This window comes from Vulpes lagopus, chromosome 16 (genome assembly GCF_018345385.1).
Source record: "Vulpes lagopus strain Blue_001 chromosome 16, ASM1834538v1, whole genome shotgun sequence".
Classification (NCBI taxonomy): domain Eukaryota; kingdom Metazoa; phylum Chordata; class Mammalia; order Carnivora; family Canidae; genus Vulpes; species Vulpes lagopus.
Genome location: NC_054839.1, coordinates 56628994 through 56653659, shown reverse-complemented (window position 1 = coordinate 56653659; position 24666 = coordinate 56628994). Strand labels below are relative to the sequence as shown.

The window sequence follows — 24666 nt, the reverse complement described above, 5'->3', positions numbered from 1 at the left end:
CACTTTGCATGTTTTATCCCACATGATAGACCTTTGTATCCATCGTGGGTTAGTTTCGCCAGGCAGCAGCTAAGATAGACATTTATATGTAAGAAGTTGACTAGAAAGTGGTATTGGGACCAACATTTGTGCAAGAATTAAGGAAAGAGACCTGAGCAGAGGAGGAACTGAATAATGATGCAGTCACACGAAGCCCTGGGATCCCTAAAGCAGAGTCATTCTTGCAGAGTTATCCCAAACTGGGGCAAGGGCATACGCCTCTATAACCCATATCTATTAGACATTGGATGTGGACTGTACCTGGGCAGGGGCATGACCTTGCCAGCATGGCCTTCTTCAGTCAAGAAAAAGTCCTGGAAAGGGACTCGAGGAACAGCTGCCAACACTGGCAGACACTGGGAAAATGATCTATTCCTGGATGGGGACCTGGGCAGCACAACGTGGCATCTCCTACGGTCCAGCCCTTGTGCCAGATCAATCTACTTCAAACATAAGCTTGGGGGGCAGCTCCTCTGGGATTTCGGATTTTGCCACGTTTGCTGGAGGAAACATACGAGAGGGACATTAGTGGGATTCACCGTTCAGTCCACCACAGCCGACCTAGTCTTGAGATGATAACCAATACTCATCTTTTTCTTTTTTACAATCCATCCCGTTTTCCTTTCACCAGCACCTACCGTGGTCTAGGTGACTTACCTGGTGAGATGATCCAGCCTCTCGACCTTCAAGGGTCTGAGCCTCCCATGACCTTGCCCTTCCGGGCTATGACTATTGCACTAGTCTATACACGTCAACACGGGTTAAGGGGGTATTACAGAATGCCTGAGCTTATCACCTGTGGACCAAATACAGTCTTCCCCGCCAGCCTAACCGTGCGAATGCAGCCCTTTAAAGCCTCCTGGTTATCCAGGTCATTTACCTCATCTGGCATAACTTCTCTCTTGTGGGACAAGGAGAATGAAATGACTGGGTAGCAGCAACAGCTCTCAGTTTAACAAGACTCTTGCCATGACCCTTGTGGGAGCTTTTCTCTTCTGGGGACCAGAACTTTTAAATTTACAGAGCCACGTTTGTAGATAGCAAGTGAAAATTGCCCTGATTCACCTGGCATGGTGGTGAATAAAGCCACTTCCACTTGGTTCCTGGAACCATGGATTCTAACTCGTGGAGACACCGCATCGTATCATGATTATTGATTTAAAACTACATCCTGGAAGATGTTGCCCTTTCCAAGCCAGCACCTCAGCTAATCCATTCTAATTGCTGTACGAGGCTAGTAGCTTCTGGGTGGTGTGTGGGTATGTGCCCAGTGGATCCCACGGTAATGTGCCCATTCTGCGCCTCCCTTGTTTTAAAGTGATCCCTTTTTTTTTTTTTAAGATTTTATTTATTTACTCATGAGAGACACACAGAGAGGTAGGGGGGCAGAGACAGAGGCAGAGGGAGAAGCAGGCTCCATGCGGGGAGCTGATGTGGGACTCGATCTCAGGTCTCCAGGATCAGGCCCCGGGCCAAAGGCAGCACTAAACCGCTGAGCCACCTGGGCTGCCCGTAAAGTGGATCCCTTAATCAGATACAGTGTTGGGTGGGATCCCTTGCAGAGCAAACACTATGTAAGTCCTTGTATGGTAACACTAGTTGAGGCCCTGCAGGTGGAAGAGGCAAATACAGACCCAGAGTGGAAGGGGACCAAAGTAGACAATTCCTCACCAAGTGGTTGTTTGGTCTCTTTGAGGAATGGTGCTGATTAAAGGGCTTGGTTTGGGTTTCTGTTGCTGGCAAGTTGGACGTTTGGCAACAACAGTTGCTCTTTCAATCTTGATGAGTAGCAATTCATCCTGTTGGGCCATGTGTAACTTTACCCCTGCCATCGTGTCTGTTCCATTCATGTGTCCTTTCCATTCATGTGCCGACACTGGTATGACTGTGAGAGAGGCTGGCTGAAATCCACTGCCCATTTTTTTTTTATTTTATTTACTTATTCATGACAGACACAGAGAGAGAGGGAGGCAGAGACATAGGCAGAGGGAGAAGTAGGCTCCATGCAGGGGGCCTAATGTGGGACTCGATCCTGGGACTCCAGGATCAGGCCCTGGGCCAAAGGCAGATGCTCAACCACTGAGCCACCCAGGCGTCCCTCCACTGCCCGATTATTTTGTTGACATAGTTATTTAGTGCCTATTGTTTGGTGGGTGCTCTCTGTTACGTGCTACAATGTGATACAAAGGTCCCCCCACTTCCCTAGTCCCCCAAAAAGTAGACACCAAGATGAAATTAGACATACAAGAGATGTAGGGAGGAAAATGGTTGAGAGAAAGAAATAAGGAGGGGACAGGAAGAGGCTCTCAGGAGAGACATCAGACTGCAATGCAGGTTTAACCCCTGTGCAGGAGAAAGGGAAGGAAGGCAGGTAGACCACGGAAGGTTTATAGTGCAATTCTAAACAAGGTTTTGCAAAGTTGATAAGATGGTTCTTGAGCTAATGTCATCCATTAGAAGAGCCCTTCATCTTTCAGTAACGAGCCTGCCTTGGCCTCTCCACCATTTTCAGCTATTAGCTGGAAGCAGCCAGTAAAAACTACGGCCTTAGCATTAACATAGGGACAGAATTCAAGCAGAGCAGCTGGCGCCTTCCACCAGTCACACATCTTACAGTTGGAGATCTTAGAGGTGTGTTCTCATGGCTACTCGATCTTCCATTAGTTGGTCATAATGGGCTGCCACATGTGGCACGTGTCAGTATGAGTGGAGAGAGGCACGGGTGTAACGGTAGTGGATGATGACATGTGGGTATGGGCCACCTGGTCATGCACCTCACTTGTGTCCCTAAATCCTACTTGTGCCTGGTCCCAGATGAATCATTTTGGTCTCATGATGGATTTCTGGTTGGCCTGCCCAACCTCATGACATGACAATGGTATCAGTGTCCTATTGCTACTGTAACAGATTAGCAAAAATGAGGGTCTTAAAATGGCATAAACTTATTATCTTACATTTCTGCAGTTTAGAAATTAAAAATGGGCCTCACTGGGCTGAAATCAAAGTGTCAGCCACCACTGTGTTCTTCTCTAGAGGCTTTGAGGGGAAAATCCACTTCCTTGCTTTTTTTCCCCGTTTCTAGAGGCCACCTTCATTCCTTGGCTTACAACCCTCCCTTTACCTTCAAAGCCAGAAAAGGTGAGTTGAGTCCTTTTTGTTCCGAATTGCTCTGGACAATCCTTAGGCCAAATCTCCCTATGCCTTCCTCTCTGTCTCCCATCTCTACTTTTGAGGATCTTTGCAAAATCTTTGGGGTTTACCCAGATAATCCAACATAATCATCCTATCTCAAAAGACCTAATTGTATTTGCAAAGCTGCTTTTCCCCTGTAAGGCAACAGGTTCGCAGGTTCTAGGGATTAGGACACGGACATTCTGGGGGCCCTCACTGCCTACCATAGTATGATAGAACCCGGTCATGATGGGTGAGACTGGCTCCGTGACCACTTGTTACCCATGGTCAGGTATTCCATCTCTGCCAGGGCCCAATAGCATGCTAGGAACTGTTTTTTGGATGATACATAATTCTCCTTTGCAGACATCATGGTCTTGCTGTCAGTCTCTACATTATGACTCTCCTGTTGGGACACACCAAAACCTCTACCTGGCATCTTTTCCTACCACAGATGCCTCTATTCTTTTATGGCCTGCCAGGCCATATGGTCCAAGTGACGAGGCTTCTTGTACCACATCCTGGACCTTTCGGCTCTGGGCCTCTCCATCATAAAGATGAGAGTCTTTCATGTCACCAATTAATGGGTTGAAGCAATATATCTGAGTGAGGTATATCCAGAACCCAGGATACTTACCAGGAATTATGTGCCTTTCTTCATCAGGAGAGATATAAAATATTTTATTTTAATAAAATCCTTTATTTTGGAGGGAATTTCCCAGCCTACCCCAGATCACTAGACCTTTAAAATATCCCTAGCTTGACAGTCCCCTGAATGTTTACAGTATTACCCCCCAACACGCATACACACCCTTGGGAGCACATCTGTCTTACCAAGACCTCCAACACGCCTGGCACGTCTTGTTCATCTGATCTAAGATTCACATGATGTCCTTTACATAGTAGCCTGAGATATCCAGACAGGATAGTTAGTGGAAAAATTAATTCAAGTCAAGGAAGACTCTAACTATATACGGTGTCTGTCCCAAGTAGATGTGAATTGTTTGTGATGTTTTTTTCTCATGGAGATAGCTCGCTCAATAGCTGAACACCATATATCTAATAAGACTCTGCCCAGCGAAGAGACCACACTGAGCACTGTGGCTACAATTTGCTCCTATTTGGTAGTGTCTGATTGCCTATGCACAACCACTAAGACCCATCTGGTTTTTGTGAAAGCCAGACTAATGAATTTAAAGTGGATTTGTGGCAACCACCATTCTTGCATCATTAGGTCTTTAAGGGTGATACTAATATCTGCCATTTCTCCCAGAATGCTTCTTTGTGTTTGCTTTTTCTTCCTTCTCCTGCTGAGAGAGGGGGCACAGTTTCCCCTTTGGCTTTTCCCACTATGATAGCTCTTACTTTACAGGTAAGGACCTGATGTGGGGGGTTCTATCAGTTACCAAGTATTCCATCTCAGTGTTACATTTGGGACAGGGAAATGATCATGGGTGATCCACGGACCCAGGGCAGTGCCTCCACCAAGAGCTGGACCTAGATTTAGGGTTCCAGACTGCTAAGCATCAATGTCAACTTGGACCCTGCAAGATGACCTCAAAATGATTGAGCAGTTTCCTTTCTCCAGTGTGTAGAGTTCCTGAGTACAGTTTCATAGGTTTCTTTGGGAAGGGACAGAGGAAGTCATGGTCATATGCCCTTTCTGTACTGTTGCAGGGTCTTTCTTTGTGGGGACTTGTCTCCTCACTTCAGGCAAGAGATTCTGGGTCTAGGGACTGGCCAACATCTGGAAACAGGGCAATGGATTGTGACTCTGGATTGGCATAGCTGTCCTTAGCTTCTCTCATATTCATCCTTGATTTATTTTGATTGTAAAGATTGAGCAAGACTTTTGTTGGCTGCCATTTATCTTGCCCTGGGAACTCTATGTTCTCTTAACTAACTCTATAGCTTTCTGTGGGTCGAGTTCTTCTGGCTGCCACTCTGACCTTGTTGTTAATGAAAACAACTGAGCCCAACTTGTCAAAGATGCTTAAACACTGCCACCTGGCTTCTATCGTATAATGATTCCGTCATGGCCATCGCTATTGGGGAGCTCAGTTCTGTAACATCATCTCTTACTGTCAGCCCTCAGAATCTACTCCCACCTCTCCTCCTGGCCTCCTAACTGGTAGGTAGGGTTAAGTCATGACATAATCTGGCTGCACAAGTGCTGAGTATGCTAAAAAAGGAAAGGGACTATATCCCTAAAGCTGTGCACTCGCCCAATATACAGAATTTGACATTCCAGTTAGATCCTTGGGAGGTGGTGCTAATTGCTGCTAGGATGGTGTTTGGAAGCTGGTAGAAAAAACAGTGGCCTACATTTAATGAACTAGAAATGTCAAAGCTATTATGGCAGATGGTGAAAGAAAGGATAAAAAAAGTCCTAGAACAGGACATGCTAGAATGAAAAGAGACTGACGAAAGACTAGAAAACCCACTGTACTCCCCTAATGGGCTTGGAGGACATTTGAAAACAACAAGGAATGTACTAGCAAAAGGGTCACTAGCGGTATAAGAAGCTTGGCAGTGGCTTTTTCATAGTCAGTATAGCTTTCTAATAGCTTTCCCCCCTGATTAAGTAAGAGTTCTTTTTGGTTAATAAATAATATTGAAAGGCATAAAATTGGGAAGGAAAACCTTTATTTGGATTTCATCACCCTGAGAAAACATCATTAACATTTTGGGGATCATTTTTTCATACATTTCTCTATACATTTATATACACCCTTGTTTAATTTTACACTCATTGAATACCGGGTCTCCTACCAGAACTATAGAGACCTTCCTTTTAAGAAACAATTGTATTTCCTCCTTCCATGTCCCTCACCTACCCAGTCTTTTCATTGTTATTCCCCCATCATCCAGATAGATGTTGGCTATGTACTGCTTATTCATTCACCACGTTCTCCTCCTGCTTTTAACACGCGTAGTTTTCCTTTTTCTCATTTTTTTCTTCACAAAAATGGGATAATATTTTATTGGCTTCTCCATTTCTTGCTTCTCTCTTTCAGAATGTCATATAAATCTCCCGCAAGTTAACTGTTCTAAATCTAATTCATTCTTTATAATGGCTACAAAACATCCCAGAATGTGCAGACACTACCAGCATTCAACAATTCTGTTACTGAGAAGCATTCATGTGGTTTCCAGTAATTGTTACTACAAATGATCCTGCAGTACCTGCCTTTGAACATATTTCCTTAAGCACTGGTTGAATAGTGTTCACTAAAACTGTACCAGGGATTGACGTAAAATTTCCTATTCTGTTTTTCCTGTGAGCCAATCCTTCCCTCTTCTGAAAATCAAGGCTCCAGAGGCTTATTTCCAGAATTTAAAATCTTTTAATCAGGCTTTCTAAAATAAAACCACCCTCCACCCTGCTGTCAAAGTTATTCTTATAAATCACAAGGGATATCCTTTTCTGAACTCCTAATTGCCTCTAAGATAAAGACCAGATTTCTCAATGCGCACTCAAAACCTTCTCTAGAGGAGGATGAAAATAAGTTTCAAATTCATTTTTGTTTAGCTATGATCCTATCCTACACTTGGCAACAATGAACAGCTTGCTATATCCCCAACAGCGCCTTTTTGTCTCCTGCCACGGGGCCTTTATACACTCTAACTTACTCAATCATCTCTTCCATAAAGCCTTTGCTAATAATGACAAGCGTAAGTTGCCATAATCTCTTTTGTATTTCCAGAGCTCTTGTTACATTTTTTTTAAATACAATTTTTATTTGGAGTATTTTTAGATGTACAGAAAAGTTGCAAAGATATTACAGAGTTCCTGAATACTCTTCACTCAGTTTCCCCTACCATTAGCACCTTCCATTACCATGTTATATTTGTCAAAACTGAAAATCCAACATTATCAACATTATTATTATTATTATTACTTAAACTCTAGGCTTTATTTGGTTTTCATCAGTTTTTCCACTTATGTCCTTTCTCTGCTTCAGGATCTAATCTAGGATACAATGCTGTATCTAGTCATCACATTGCTGACATTTAATTTATTGAATGCATTGTAATATAGATAGATAGATGATAGATGATAGATAGATATAGATAGATAGATAGATAGATAGATAGATGATAGTTTTTGTTTTAGAGAGAGAGAATGAGTGGAAGAGGGAGAGAGAGAATCTCAAGCAGGCTCCATGCCCAGTGTGGAACCCAATACAGGGGATCAATCCTACAACCCTGAGATTATGACCTGAGCCAAAATCAAGAGTCAGACACAACCAACTGAGCCAGCCAGGCACCTCAAAGTCTAAGACTAGTTTTACTTTTTTTAAGATTTTATTTATTTACTCATGAGAGACAGAGAGAGAGAGGCAGAGACACAGGCAGAGCAAGAAGCGGGATCCCCTGCAGGAAGCCTGATTCAGAACTTGATCCCAGGACCCTGGGATCATGACCTGAGCCGAAGGCAGACACTCAACCCCTGAGCCACCCAGGCGTCCCCTAAGATCAGTTTTAAATAAAGAACAAAACATTTTCTTTGTGATTAAAAAATATATTTATTTATCCCACATTTCAAAGACAGTATTTGTCTAAAAATAAAAGAAAAACTTCTTTAAGTTAAAAAATGATCTCCCTCTGGTAAATTGGTAAATGCCACCAATATAGCTTAATTTTAATGTAAATAAAATTGTTCCTTAGAGGTTTAGTAGAAATTTGAGAATGCCATGGCTGTTAACAGATACCACATATATCTGCAATTCCTCACCTCACTGCTTCCATTTTCTATTTATCCAAATCTCCCTCATCTGCACAAATGGATGGAGAACTACAGTATGAGAAATGTTATTAAGAAATTCTTTTCTTTCTGATTAGGTGGTATGTAAAAATAAAGTCAATCCATGTTGATTCACACTAATCTATTGCCTTGGCTTTGCAAGAATTGCTAAGCAATTATTATTTATTACGGCCCTAGCGAGCATTACAAGGTGGGAAGAAATATGACAAAGCAAAGGTGAGAAAACAAATTAAACCAGGTGTCAACTTAAAAAAGAATCTGTTGATGTAATTCATCACTCTAAGAGGTGAAACTAGAAAACTTCGTGCTCGTCTCATAAAAACATATGATAAAATCCACACCCATTCTTTATAAAAACTCAAAGCAGAGAGTAGAAGGAAACTTCTTCACCCTGATGAAAGGTACCTACAAAACCCTGCTACCAGCATCCTAATGGTAAAACACTATAAAGCTTTTCTTTAAAATTATGCATCATGCATATTATTTCCACTGCCATTCAACACTGTACTATAGATCCTAATCAGTGCAGTAAGGCAAGAAAAAAATCTATAAGCATTGAAATGAAAGAATCAAAATTTAATACGTGCAATTATAATGATTTCTTGCAAAGAAAAAACAACATTTCTACTTTAAAATGATCAAAACTACCAAGGGACCTGGATAGAAAAATCAATATATAAAAATTAATTTCATTCCTATACCTCAAAAGAAAGAACTAAGAGATGGAATATTTTACAAATCACCATTTATAAAAGAAAAAAGAAATTTCCTAGGATAAGTATAATTAAAAGTATGTAATATTTTTATGGATAAGATTATAAAAATTTTTTTGAACGTTATTAAAAAAAGGCCTAAACCAGTAGACAAATCTATCATATTAACGATAGGAGACTCAGGAGAATACCAATTCTCCCAAATTATTGCCTTATAATAATACTAATCAAAACCCAAACCTTTTTCATGGAACATGACAAGCTGATTTTTAAAATTTATTTGGTAAAAATATACAAAATGAATAAAAATAAATTAAAAATAAAATTTATTTGGAAAAGCAAAATGTCAATACAAGAAAATCTCTAAAAAGAACTAGAGAAGGGAGAGGGGAAGCAGGAGCTTGTCCTGTAGGCTGTTAAGATTTAATAGGAATCTACAATGCCACAAATGAATGGTATCAGCCTAAGGATAGACAAGTAAATCCAAGATCCAAGAAATAGACCACACCACATGAGTAAGGGTAATCCTTGATCGGCCTGTGTAACTAATGCGTCCTGAAATAGCTTTATTTGCCACAATGAATGTTTCTCATTCTTCTCACCAATTGATGAAGCCATCCATCTCTCCCTGGTCCTCTCCTCCACCTTGGAGATCTGAACTACTTCCCTACTCTAACTTCCTTGGATTCTCTGCTTCTAGCCCCAGGGTGAGAATACATAGCACATAAAGACTACCACCTGCTCTTAACTGAGGCACATCACTCCCCCCTCCCCATATTCCTGTTGCTGAGCACGCAGGCACAGGTCTTTTTTTTTTTAATGCCAGTTGTCGATTTATTGTCTTTCATTTCCAAATCCACCCTTCTTTTTTTTTTAATAAAATAATTTTTTATTGGTGTTCAATTTGCCAACATACAGAATAACACCCAGTGCTCATCCCGTCAAGTGTCCCCCCTCAGTGCCCGTCACCCACTCACCCCCACCCCCCACCCTCCTCCCCTTCCACCACCCCTAGTTCGTTTCCCAGAGTTAGGAGTCTTTATGTTCTGTCTCCCTTTCTGATATTTCCCACACATTTATTCTCCCTTATATTCCCTTTCTTTTTTTAAGATTTTATTCCCTTATATTCCCTTTCACTATTATTTATATTCCCCAAATGAATGAGAACATACACTGTTTCGTAGAGGAGAACACAGGGAACACCCTTTTTGAACTCGGCCACAGTAACTTCTTGCGAGATACATCCACGAAGGCGAAGGAAACAAAAGCAAAAATGAACTCTTGGGACTTCATCAAGATAAGAAGCTTCTGCACAGCAAAGGATACAGTCAACAAAACTAAAAGACAACCTACAGAATGGGAGAAGATATTTGCAAATGACATATCAGATAAAGGGCTAGTATCCAAGATCGATAAAGAACTTATTAAACTCAACAGCAAAGAAACAAACAATCCAATCATGAAGTGGGCAAAAGACATGAAGAGAAATCTCACAGAGGAAGACGTAGACATGGCCAACATACACATGAGAAAATGCTCTGCATCACTTTCCATCAGGGAAAGGCACAGGGTCTTAACACAACCACACGGAAGAATGGGGAATGCAGTGTTTTGGTGTATCCCCAGAAACAAAAAATGACGCGATGAACAAGCAGTCTCTGGCAAAGAGTATGAAAACATATATGACAGAAATGGCATAGCTGATCCTGGGGAAAGTATTAGTGATTAACAAATGATGCTAAGTAGAAAAAAGCAACTCAAGGACTTCTTTCCAACGCACCCAAATAATTTTCAAGTAGATTTAAAAACATCAATAAAACAGACAAAACTAAAAGACAACCTATTGAATGGGAGAAGATATTTGCAAATGATATCTCTGATAGAGGGTTACTATCAAAACTATATGAAGAACTTGTACAACTCAACACCAAAACAATAGAAACCCAAAGAAACCCCCAAATAGTCCAATTAAAAATGGGCAAAAGACATGAACAGACATTTCTCCAAAGAAAACATACAGATGACTGACATATGAAAAGATGCTCAACCTCACTCATCATCAGGGGAATGCAAATCAAAACCACAATGAGCTATCACCTCACACCTGTCAGAGTGATAACAAGTGTTGGTGAGGATATGGTAAAAAAAAAAAAAAAAAAAAAAAGGAAGCCTCATGTACTGTTGGTGGGAATGCAAACTTGTGCAGCCACTATGAAAAACAGCATAGAGCTTCTTCAAAAAATTAAAAATAAAATCACCATATGATCCAGTAGTTCCACTATGTATTCATCCAAAGAATATGAAAATACTAATTAGAAAAGATATATGCACCCTTATGTTTATTGCAGCCTTATTTACAATAGCCACATTATGGAAGCAGCCCAAATGTCTTTTGATAGATAAATGGATAAAGAAGCTGTGATATGTATATATAAATATATATATATATATTATTTATTATTCAGCCATGAAAAAGAATGCAGTCTTGCCATTTGCAACAACATGGATGGATCTAAAAAGTATAATGCTAAGTGAAATAAGTCAATCAGAAAAACAAATACCATATGATTTCATTCATATGTAGAATTTATTTTTTTAATATTGTATTTATTTATTCATGAGAGACACAGAGAGAGAGAGAGAGGCAGAGACACAGGCAGAGGGAGAAGCAGGCTCCATGCAGGGAGCACACCCTGGGCCAAAGGCAGGCGCCAAACTGCTGAGCCACCCAGGGATCCCCTCATATGTAGAATTTAAGAAACAAACAAGTGAACAAAGGGAAAAAGGGAGAAAAACCAAGAAACAGACTCAACTATAGAAAATAAACTGATGGTTATCACAACAGAGGTGGCGGGGAGAATGGGTGAAAGAGGTGAAGTGACTTAAGAATATATTTATCATGATGAACACGGAGTAATGTATAGAATTGTTGAATCACTACATTATACACTTGAAACTAATACGACACTGTACATTATACTGGAATTCAAATTTAAAAAAAAAGAAAGGCAAAAGTAATATAAGAGAATATCTTAAAGATCTAGGGATTGGGAAAAAGTTCTTAACACATAGGAAACCACAACTATAGATGGGAATGATATATAAAAATATATCATAAAGAAAGAAAAAAGACAAACTGGTACAAGATATTTTCAATACATATAACTGACAAAGGGTTAGTACCTAGATGATAAAAAAGAAATACTAGTCAATTTTCACAAAAGATAATTGGATGGAAATAACTGTACTTCACTAGTAAATCAGAAAATTAGAAATAAAATTGTAAGAAGGTTCCATTTCGCAACGATTCGATTGGAAAAATTAAAAAGTCAGACAGCATCAAATATTAGCAAGAAGGAGCAATAGGAAATCGTTTCCACTGCTGGTGAAAATATGAAACTGGAACAAAAAGTTTGAGAAATAATGCGGTACTATTCTATGAAATTAAAATGCGTGTACCCCCCCACCCCAAGATATAGCAATTCCACTTGTAGACGAATGCCAGCACGTGTGGACTATGGCTACATCCTTCAACACAGATGATAAACTTGAAAATACAATGTTGAGGGAGAAAAACAAGATACGGAACGATACATAGAGTGCACCGGTGTTACAGAGTTAAATGGAGCCAATCAGGCTAAGGGTAGCTTAAGAATCTACACATCCAAGGATCCACACGTGTATTTAAGAATCCACACTGTAGAGGGACAGTAAAGGCATGAGCAAGGTGGAGATTTAGGGTCGTGGACACTTTTGGGGATGTGGCGGGGAGGCAGAGCTGGGCCCAGGCCTCAGGAGCTTCAAGGACACCCTATAACGCTGGATTTCTTAAGTGGCCTAATGGGTTCCCAAGCATTCATTTAATTAATAAGCAAGCATTGACGTAAACATTCCCTTATGCATCCAATATTGAATTTTTAAAATTAAAACGTACCCAGGTGCACACCTGCACACACAGAAAAAAGAAGGGCTCCCATTCAAGAGAGTTATTGATCCGGCCGTTGTTCAGGAGCAGAAAGAATGAGAAAGTCTATGTTCTCTTTTTAACACTTAATCCACAGCAAGACCCTCTGTTAACAATTAAAAAGCTTGTTTCCTTTTCACCGGTCTAAGGTGTCCCATTTTCACTTTTTTACTTAACATCAAAATTCTGTTTTATTTTTTTCCCCAGTGGCCAGGTTTTATCTGCTTTTCCTAGAACCTCCAAGCAAGTGCAGATTCTGCGGAATCTTACTACAGCATATGAGGTAATTCCTTCTTCATTTATCTTTACACTTGACCCTTGAATAGCACTGGTTTGAACTGCATGGATCCACGTACACACAGATTTTTAAAAAAATTTTGAGAAATAGAGTATAGTACTGAAAATGTATTTTCCCTATGACTTTGGTTTTTTTTAAATATTTTTAAAATTTATTTGAGAGAGAGAGAGCGTGCACAGAGGGAGAAGGAGATGCAGACTCCCCATGGAGCAGGGAGCCCGATGCAGGGGCTCAATCCCAGGACCCTGAGATCATGACCTGAGCCAAAGGCAGGTGCTCACCAACTGAACCCCCCAGGCTCTCCTCCTTACGATTCTCTTAATGACATTTTCTGTGCCCTGGTTTGCTTTATTATAGGAACACAGTGTATGAGGCACACAATATATGAAATACGTGTTCATCAACCATTTACGTTATCCGTAAGGCTCCAGTTAACAGTGGGCTGCTAGTAGAGTTTGGGTGAAGTCAAAAGTTATAGGCAGATTTTCAGCTGCATGGGAGTCTGCACCCCTGACCCTACACTCTTCAAGGGTCACGTGTATATTGGCTCCATTATGTATAAATTTTGTGTGCCATGTTCTCTCATATGTTGTCTCTCTCACACACACACACACACACACACACATATATATTTATATATATAAGCTGGTATAAGATATATATATACATATACAGCTGGTATAAACTCCTCTTTTTAAAATTTGAGATAGAGCACGAGCAGGGGGGAGAGGCAAAGAGAGAGAGAGAATCTTCAGCAGGCTCCACACCCATTGCAAAGCCTGACTCAAGGCTCGATCTCATGACCCTGGGATCACAACCTGAGCCGAAATCAAGAGTCCGACGCTTAAGGAACTGAGCCGTGCACGCGCCCCTAAACCCCTCTTCTTGTAGCCTCCACCCCTTCCCCACAATCACATGATTCTGCTGGTTGCTACAATCAAAACTCCTTCATTTGTGCTATTGGCCTTTCAGCCAAATTCATAATAATGGTACGTAGAGAATTCAAGTGCATACGTACGGAACACCTGGGTGGCTCCATGGTTGAGCCTGTATCTCTGGCTCAGGCCATGACCCTGCAGGGAGCCTGCTTCTCCCTCTGCCTGTGTCTCCGCCTTTGTGTGTCTCATGATTAAATAGATAAAATCTTTTTTTTAAAAAGTGTATACTTGCAAACATGTTATGACAGTAGAAGCCCAATAGAACTTTGCTCATAAAGCAATGGTTTATAAAAGCAGCAAAACCATGAGGGAACATTTATCAAAATCTTATGCCTGGGAACCATCTCCGCAGAATGCTTAAGGTGTAGAAAGCTGACAAGAGTTACAAAATGTCATGGTAGAAAATTGATGGCTCTCTATTTGTCAGTCAAGGTTCTCTAAGAAGCAGACGTCAAAACCAGATTAAAGATGCCAGAGAAGGGGACGCCCGGGTGGCTCCGTGGTTGAGCATCTGCCTCTGGCCCAGGTCGTGACCCCAGAGTCCTGGGATCGAGTCCCGCATGGTCTCCCTGCAGGGACCCTGCTTCTCCCTCTCCCTTTGTCTCTGCCTCTGAGCATTAACTTCACTATTTCCAATGAAATAATAACAATAAAAATAACGACACCTGCCAAGCCTATAGCAAAGGGTAATTATAATGGGCAAAGGAAATGGGTGTGAAAGTGCTTGGAGAGAGCAGAGTCAAATAGAAAAAAAAAAAAGTAAATATTATTGGAAGGCATGACCCAAAGTCCATAATTAGATTAAAGAAAAGCAATACTGACAGGATAATAATGTCAGTTCTTATTAAATTAGAATTTTTATTAAAGTCAACACTTAATGAACTATCTTTCTAGACAGAATTTCATTTCTCCTTTACACGTCTGACATGCACAGTCAGCTCTATAATTGGGTCATAAATATATTCATTCACTCATTTATTCCAGTCTCACCAAATATTTATTGAGTGCCGTGTAGGTCCCAGGCTCCCTTTAGCAACTGGGGTTCCACAGAAGAATAAAACAAGCGCCCTGCAAAATAAATGTTTACACTGCCACATGCGGGAATGGTGACCAGTGGCCAGGAAATGTCCTTTTCATTTCTCCTATTGACACACTTTTATGGCTTTAGCCACAGAAGACAATGATGTGAACCAGTGTTTTTGTTTTTATCAATTTTCCCCTTGAAAATGCAGATTGTTCTCTGGCAGCCAGTAACAGCTGAATTTATTGAAAAGAAGAAAGAAGTCCATTTTTTTGTGAACGCATCCGATGTAAGCAATGTGAAAGCTCATTTACACGACAGCACAATCCTATTCAGGTAGGCATCATTCAATATGGATCGAGTAGCCGTTATAAGCAGCTATGATGCATTTTACCAGCAGATAATAGAACTGCTTCCTGCAAAAATACACACATCGAACATGGCAACATGGAAATCTCTGAAGTGGCCTGGGGATGAAGCCCAAGTGGCTAGAGCTCTTCGACCTTGGACGAGTGGCTTAATCTCTCATGCCCTAGGTCCCTTATCTCAGGGATCTGGGGAGCCTCTTAAGTTCCTCCTCATTCCTTCCCTCTCATAGTCCCTCCCTTCTGTGCCTAGACCTGGGGAGCAAAATTTTCATTCATCTTAGTAGGTTTTGTGGGTATCTCTAGAAAAAGCAGCTGCTAAAGGGGATTTCTGGTTCCTTCCTTGCTTCACAAGGTCCGTGAGCATTCCTGAATGTCCGGCCCTCAACTAAACCTTGTATCAGAGGCAATTTCTGTTCAGACTCCATGTCCCCTTCCTTTTGGATTCTCCTGTCCCAAGCCTCCTTTCTGCATCCGCTACCTAAGAGCCAGTCTTCCACCAGCCACCGTGCCACCTCCTGGAGGCCAGGCTCCCCTCTGTGTATCACCGGGCGGCCTTTGGAGAATAGGCCACGATCATTATTCACACTGTGTTATAGGTGCTCGCTGCCTCCCAGGAACTGTGCCGAGCCCTCCTACATGCTGCTTTGTTTAGTTCTTATTTAGCTCTGTGAGGTACAATCCTCATTATGCAGATGGAAAAATGTTTCATAGGTCACAAAGGAATCTCACAAGATCACACCGCACACAACATAGCAGAGCTAAGAGTTGAACTCAGACTTTTCTCATGTCAAAGCCTTGCCTTTTATCTGTTGGCCTTAAAAAAAAAAGAAAGAAAATGATATTAAAATGATAGTCAACACTCAAACCAGTCATCCAAGTGACGGAACAGCTTAATTCAGTTAAAATGCTTGCCTAGTTAACAACGTGGCACTCGTCAAGAGAATTAAACAAGCTCTCTTTCTGATGCCTCCCCTTTCCCTGTGCCTCCAGAGGTTTGATGTCTTTGGCTCTACAGAGCATTGGGTACAGGTCAATGGTTGTCACAATGAAAAACAAAAAGGAAAGGCTTTCTGCTTCTCCTTGGTCCTTCACTGAACGTAGAATAATAATACCTTGTTACTCTGGATTTCAGAAAGTCATCTGTTGACCGGTGTTAAAGACACCGATGAATCATAATAGAGGAATGTTGGTAACGGTGGGGAAAGGGGGAGGCCCTCCAAGCTCCCACGTAGGAGCCACTTACTCTCCAGCACCATGTGGCCCCTGAATGTCAGCACTGCTTGCTGCAGTGTCAGGGGTTATTGTGTGCGCCCTGCTGAATTTTGGCTCGGTGGATTTCCCCGTGATGTTTTCCCCATGCGCACCTGTTGCTGTGCCTGCAATGGGCCATGGGAAAATGAGTCCGGTTTAGAAACCAGCTCTCCCTCTGGTTTTCCCCAGAGTCTTGGTGGAAGAAGTGAAAGATCTTATCCAACAGCAAACTTCCAACAACACCCTCAGCCCCCGGACCTCCTCCTCCTTCTATGAACGGTATCACCCACTACATGAAGTAAGTCATTACATTTCTCTCCAAAATTCCAATTTTGGTTTCATTAGCATTGCCATTTCAACCATGTGGGATATTATGAAGGAAATATAATTAGTGAAAGAGGGTTTAAAAAAATCATGATTAGGTTGATTATACAGTGGTAACTTATCCTCTTGTAGGTTGTCTTTCCTGAGAAGACTGCATCATGTTTGGTAAACTGCCTCTAAGCAGGCTGTTTGTCCACAGCCGAGAGTATCTCTAACTACTAGGGGTAATACTGCATGCTCAGGAATAACCGGAAATTAAAAAATAGAGCCTTTTCATTGAAACTGCACAAAAAGATTAACAATCCAATGAATCATGTCCTTTTGGACCATTACTTTGATTGTACTCTTACTGAAAAAGTGCTACATTATCTCACTGAATTAAAGGAATTTATTCACTCGCATTTAGCACACCGTAAACAAGTGCATTTTATTCCCCCTTAGGAAGAATCTATTTAAACTAATAATAATAACAACAACACCTGTATTTTAATCTTTAAGAAGTTGATTTTTTTTTCTATCACTACTTACAGGTTCTAATTTTTCTAGAGGGAACCTAAGAAAGATGCTGGGGCTCAATTGACCAGAGTAAGCTTTCATGTAATACTCCATATTTGTTAGTTGAGAGGGTAAACTCCCTGGAGGACTTTCTTTTTTTATATATAGTATGCTCCAAGTAATAAAAATCCCTCAATACCTTTTTCTTTCCTTGGAGTATGCTGTTATACTGCTTAATATAAGCATTTTTATCATCTTTGGCTTGCTGCCCAGAAACTGTTAGGGACTATATCCATGTTTTTAAGACATCTAAGACTTAAGAATCAATTTTCTATTTAATCTTCAAAAGCATCTGTTCCTTTCCAGTTAGTTAAACCAGAACTCAGTCTGCTTCTCGAATCAATGTGCCTGGCTGATTGATGGGGAGCTTAAAACTGCATCCCCCTCCTTTATCTCTCCTCCCTTGTCTCTGTTCTGCTGCGACCTCTTCCCTCCAGGGTCCATCATCAGCCCTGCAGAAGCAAACTCTATGCCAGCAGTTGAGAAGCTCGGTCAGCATGATTTGCAAAATGGGGAAGATAAATATGTCACTGCTGTGCTGAATTTGGTCGAAAGAGGGGAATGCCTTAAGAAGAAGGGTTTTAAAATATTTTTGAAGTATTTTTTAATTATTTTGTTCAAGAAGGTTATTTTTTCTTACCTTGTGTCCAGGACAGAGTTGGGAAGATATGGGGGGTGGGGGGTGAGAAGGAGGGTGAAGGAAAGGCCATGGCTGTATTAGTCTGCCCTAACAAAGTGCCACAGGCTGGGTAATTGAGACCACAGAAATCTATTCTCTCACAGCTCTGGAGGCTGAAGGTGCACAATCAAGTTGTCAGCAGGGTTGGTTTCTCCTGAGGAGTCTTTCCTTGACTTGCGGATACCTGTCTTCTCACTGTGTCCTCACGTTCCCTTCTCTCTGTATACACGTCCCTGGTTTTTCTGCGTGTGCTTATGTTCTAGTCTCCACTTCTTATGAGGACACCAGTAAGTTTGGATTAGGGCTGACGGTAACAGCTTCATTTTAACTTAATTACCTCTTTAAAGGCCCCGTCTCCCAAGATATCACAGTCTAAGCTATAGGAGGTTAGAGCTTCAATCCTTGAATTTGGAGGGCAACACAATTCATTTCATAACAATGACATCGAAGAACACATTTTGGACCTCTCTTCCCTCCTGTCCTCAATCCTTTAGGGTTCATAGGAACTGTGGCCATCTTGCTCTCAGGAAATTCCAAGGCCTTCCTTCCCCTTCAGCATTGATCTCTCCTTCAGCCCCCACCACAAGGTCCCCTGGCGGGCAAGAGGTGTTCTTTGGTCATTGATTCTCACTAGGACACCTTAATCTACTGTGAGAAGAAAAACAAATGGCAAAAAAAATACTGCTTAAAACAAATAGCAAAAGAAGCAAGTTATTCAAAAGATGTTACCTTCATTACACCAGATTAGATTGTGAAATGAACCAAGGATTCGGTAAAGCTGCCTTCATCCAACGCCACCTCCCTGGTTGGAGGAAATCTACTGAACCATGAATACTGTGACACGAAGTGGTTCCTTGTAGTAGATCCCTCAGATGTACTCATGCCTTAGAAGAGTAGCATGATAAACAGAGACCCATTGAGGAAATCTCTGATGGTTAGATGCTCAGTACCTCAGACACAGACAGCATCGGTATTTGGTGACAGGTAGGCCTTCCAAGAGCTTCTTAATTCCCAGCACCGGACAACCACTCACCCTAGTTATATTACTCTAAGAGGATCCATAGGCAAATGGTGTTGCAGTTCCCATCAGCTGGGGTTGCAGTCTGAAATTACCTCTTGGTAAGATCCTAGAGATAAGGGCAAGGGTTGGTCATTCCCATTTCAGAAGGTATAAAAATACAAGTATGGCCCTTGAGAAGTAGGTCTCCATTAAAACATGACTGAATTCCAACATTCAAACCCTGCTTTGAAGTGGGCACTACCCTAAAATCAGGGCCAGGAGGTTTTATTTTTTCCTTCCACTGTCATCTTGACAATCACCTGTACCACTAGACTTCCAGCCAAGAGAAAGCTTCTGAATCAAGCTTCTCAGAGACAGAGAATATTTTTCCTCCAGATTGTCCTCACCCTTGCCTCCTGTCATTTTACACATCTTGTTGTGAGTACACAGGTCTCTAGTGGGAAACAATGGCACTGCTATTTATCCTGCACAGAGAGAGCGCCCAGGACTACCTCAGGTTACCCTTGAAAAGTGAATATTAAAAAAAAAAAAAAAAGTCCCATAGAAATGTGAACTCACAAATGAATGGTAAAGAGGGTATCACACACAGAGGCAGGGATTCAATGTAAGAGCCTTTAAAAATAACTTTCTGGAGATCTACTCTAAAGATTAACTTTTCCTACTTTGTCATAAGTTTCTTAGTCCTTTTCTACTCTTTCTTTAAACCTTGATGTTTTGAAAACCTTAATTGTATTGATTTTCCTAAATAGGCCCAACGGCTTTGGTTCCTCATTCTTTCTTTATACAAAACTTTTAAAGGGATCGCCTTGCCTTGAAGAAGTTGTCTGCTTCCTTTGGCCAGGGAAATGCCTTGAACTTGCTCTGTGACTGACTGACTTCTGGTTTCTGTTGTGATAGATCTACACTTGGATGGAAATTATATCCGAGAACTATCCTGAGATGGTTGAAAAAATCCACATTGGATCCTCATACGAGAAGTACCCACTTTATGTATTAAAGGTCTGTTGTGGGGAGACTCGTTGATCTCTCAACCTTGGAGAACGTGTTAATTCTTTCCTGCTGTTTATTATAACTTGGATTTTTTTTTCTTTGAGCTATAGAAATATTTGTATTACAAGTGTTCCTCAATTTCAATATCCAGCTATTTGGGGATTGGTTTTTACTTTTACATTCTTTCCCTTACTAATGCAGCGTTGGTACAAAAGTGAAAACCCTATTTTTAGACTCTACGCTGTCTCTGTTTTTGTGACGTAGATAAGCCATTTAACCTTCCTGAGTTCAGTGGCTACCTTCATAAAAGGAGGGGAGTTGTCTGCATTATTTTTCCACATTAAGTGGAATAAGGACTTTATTTACTATCACCACCACCACCTCTGACTGGCTTACCTAGGGGGGAAAAAAACAGATAGGAATCTGTTGTTAGACAAACACTGACACTGATGTAGTTTTTGGAATGAAAGAAATAATAACCAAACCCAGGGAAGGATAGGAACCAGGGCAATGTTGGGAGCTTGGCAGTAGAGCTGATATGATAGCTTCTGCTCCAATCCCTATCCATTTAGTTATTTACTTTTAGTTGAATAAATTGACATTAGTAAAGGTCAGTGAATATGGCCAAAGAATTTTTGGGAGCCATGAAACCATACTAATTCCTGCTGTTAATTTCTAATTCTGCATTTCTTTTTCTAAGCAGTTTCCTCTGCTCCCCACGTCCACCAAAAAAATAATTAAGAAGTTCTAAAAAAAAAAAAAGTGTCAGAAAAATACATTTGATTTAATAACACTTAATTTACATGTAGTTTCCCAACATTATCTATCTAAATTGTGAGAGGAGAACCTCCTTAGTCATCCAAAGGTAAGATTTCGAGTTAGGGTTTCTGGATTTTCATCTGTTTTGACAAGAACCTGCCATGCAAACTCAAGCTAGACGTATGAAACTCCAGGTCCTCTTGACAGCTGAGTTGGTCCATAAAGTTGGATCCATGCAATTGTGGTCTACCTGCCCGTGACCTTTGCTTTCAGCCATATTGTGTGCACTCCTTAGAACCTGTGTTTCCAGGACCCAGATTTACACACTGGAAGATCATGCTTCCTGCGTACCTTAGCCCCAGTCTTACTTGACAAAGGATGTGTACACAACGGAAGTCTCTGGGATTCCTTCATCTTTCCAGCATCAGGACCAATACTGAGAGAGTTTGCTTGGCACTGTTAGAAAGTTGAGTCAGGAGACTAGTCCAAACAGCTCAAGATTTTCTTTTACATTGAGTAGATTAAATCAACCAGCTAGTTCTCATTCTGGGTGCTGTTTCACTCTCTGAAGCCAATGCCCTTTGACTTTCCCCCTTACTTTCTTACTGGGTTATCACTAGCTCCAGGTTAGTTTAGAACAAACCTCCTGAGTGCTGGAGAATGGCAATAAAAATTTAATTCTCGGGATCCCTGGGTGGCACAGCGGTTTAGTGCCTGCCTTTGGCCCAGGGCATGATCCTGGAGACCCGGGATCGAATCCCACATCGGGCTCCCGGTGCATGGAGCCTGCTTCTCTCTCTGCCTATGTCTCTGCCTCTCTCTCTCTCTGTGTGACTATCATAAATAAATAAAAATTAAAAAAAATTTAATTCTCTCTCTCTCTCTCTTTTTTTTTTTATTTTGGACTTTCAACTCCACATATTTGCTTAATTTTATAATACTCTTCTTCCTCCCTTCTGTACCCTAATTGTTTCAAAACGAATTTTTAAAATGAACCATGACTCATTTTGTTTGGAAGTGTTTTTGCGAACACTTCTGAAGGTACCAAAGTCTATCATTGAGGACAGATTGGGAGTTCTTATTCCAGAATTGGCAGCTTGCACTAGCTCCCCATATCATGAATCAGAACAAGGCCTCTGTCCCTGGACCTGGTGGTAATAAGTTTGTGTGAACTGAGATATGTGCTTCTTTTTGTGTGAAATGGGGAAATAGTCTAAACATAAGACGTATGCACCCTGGGGAAAATAGTGAGGGAATCCAAGTTTATCTCTGGCACCACTGCCTTCCCTTTCCAATACCTTTCTTTGTTCTGGTCTCCTGCAGAAAGCTGTCCACGCTACATATACCTATTTATCTCACAAAAGTGTCAAGATACAGCCTGAAATACTAGTGCTCTGGCCTTTATTTCTGTACTTCCACATGCAGCTCTGGTAGGACTAGGTAATTGTGGAGGAACAAGAGGGCATTAAATCAAAACTGCTTGCAAACCTCAGTCCTGACTCTCATCAGTTATGTGACCTTAACTAGTATCTTTTAATCTTACCAGCTTATAATGTCCCTTGAAAACCCTCAAAGGAATGCAGAGAATAGTATGTATTTTACAGATTTGTTGAAAGCATTAAATATAAGCACTATATACACGGAAGTTATTATCCTGAAACTTCTTGTTATTGTTGTTGGTTTTCCTTGGACAGGTTTCTAGAAAAGAACAAAGAGCCAAAAATGCCATATGGATTGACTGTGGAATCCATGCCAGAGAATGGATCTCTCCTGCTTTCTGCTTGTGGTTCATAGGCCATGTGAGTATTTACATTCTCTTAAGCCAGAGTTTCCCAATGTATGGCCTAAGACAACATGTGCAGAATCAACTGGACTGTTTATTAAATGCAATTTCCCAGGTCGCGATATCCTAGAATTCTCAACTTAAGCTCTCTGGTGGCGAGGTTTGGTAATCTACAATGTTCACGAATTGCCCAGGAGACTTGTGTGCATATGAAGTTTGAGAACCATAACTTCAAGCATTTAAATTGCTCTAAAGATTGCTCACCTTTTCCTTCCTACATTTCTGTCTAAGGTCAAATGCTGGAAAAATAATCAAGAAATATTTTGCAATTGTAGTATGTTTACTAAGAGCGATATACTGCCCTTGGGCATTGAACATGAAGTACAACATTACAGAGCAGATCATATTTTCTCTCATGTTATAATAGGGGATTTTGCCCTGAAGAAGGCCCTGGCAGCAAAAAATCCATACATAAGACAAAGAGTATGGCATAAAAATGATAATGACCATAAACCTCTATAATAATTGAAAGCATAAAAATTATGCTTCAGTTCCCATATAATGGGGATAAATGTCCTTTCTATTGATTTATACAGAGTCTTTGCCACTGGAAGACTAACTTAAAATGTGTCCTTCTTATGATGGTTCTTGTCACTGTAGTCACAGGTATACAATTATACAAATAGAGTTGTTTTAAAAAATTAAAGAAAAAAATAATAAAATAAAATTAAAGATAGCCACTTAGATTGATCTGTCTTAACAAATGAGGTACATCAAAGGTAAAAACATTTCTGCCTCCACTGGGTCTTATCAAATACAACCTCTCTACCTACCTTCTCTTACCTAGCCATCTTCTCTGTCTCCCTGATGGGAGCTAAGCACCACTAGTCTTCTGCAAAGTTCCCAGCCACCCATGGGTACCACCTCGACCAAATGAGGATAGCTCTCAACTAACTAGATCCTTAACATAGCCCCACCATTTAATAATCCTTCCCCAAGCTGTGTAGTTTTATTCATTTTATTCATTTTAGGCAGTGAATGGATCACCAGTTAGTGGAAGAAGAAAGGTGAAAAGTGGGCAAGAAAGAACTCTTCTTTTTCCTTCCATCACTGACCCTGGAAAGGGCCAGAAAGAAACTCTAATTCGTATTGACTCTAATTCATATTGGTGAAGTCATCCTTACTTGCCATCCTTCTCAAATTGACACTTCTTCTCTCCCATAACACATGCCCTCCTCTACCCTTTCCACTTGCCGAACCTTTACAAGATTAAATGATTTATTCCACAAATATTTATAAATTGTCTAGGAGTTTCCAGACTCTGGGGATACCATGGGAAACAAGATACAGCTCAAAAAACTTACTGTCAAGTATTTTGCCCCAACAACGTTTATCTGGTTTTTGTAGCCCAAAGCAACACAGTCAATCAACTCCTTTTGATGAACATTTGTGAGAATCCATCCTTGCCTGCCTAAAACTAATCCAGATCGTCTGACTTTCCTAACAACTCAAACAACTGTAGTAGGAAAAATAAAATATTTAAAATTTTTGCTTGCATAGATTTTATATTTAAAAAGAACCCAGATAAGAAGCCTTAGCTTTTAAGTCCCTATAAAGAAAATCTACACCATTCCTGTGTTTCTCCTTTCTTCTTGTACAACTACCAGAAGCACAACACTTCTGACACCAGATACATGGGGTCATTCCCCATACCACGCAATTCTGTGACGCCAGCTGTGTGTCCTACAATTTGATTCAATTCTGACACTATCTACCTGGAGAATGAGTCAGATGCCGTTGGGCAAGGGCTCAGTCCCACAAGACTATTCCCTTATTATTTCAGATACCAGTTCAAAGTCCAGGCTGTTATCTGTGGTGTTGACCGATCAGCTACAAATCAAAGGTTCCCACGACCTCCTCCTTAGGTTTGATTAATTTGCTAGAGCAGCTCAAAGAACTCAGAGGAAACAGTTTACTTACTTTTTACCAGTTTATTATTGAAAGGGTATGATAAAGGATATAAA

The 24666-nt window shown here is 40.8% G+C and overlaps 1 protein-coding gene across 1 annotated transcript in view; it reads left to right on the top strand.

The window, feature by feature from the left end:
• The window catches only part of CPB2 (carboxypeptidase B2), a 52408-nt gene that overhangs the window by 5285 nt on the left and 22457 nt on the right, over window positions 1-24666 (top strand). The window contains exons 2-6 of the mRNA XM_041731020.1: window positions 12863-12938; window positions 15124-15248; window positions 16721-16829; window positions 20008-20109; window positions 22554-22658. Of these exons, the coding sequence (XP_041586954.1) occupies window positions 12863-12938; window positions 15124-15248; window positions 16721-16829; window positions 20008-20109; window positions 22554-22658 (517 nt within the window). The remainder of the gene's footprint in view (window positions 1-12862; window positions 12939-15123; window positions 15249-16720; window positions 16830-20007; window positions 20110-22553; window positions 22659-24666) is intronic.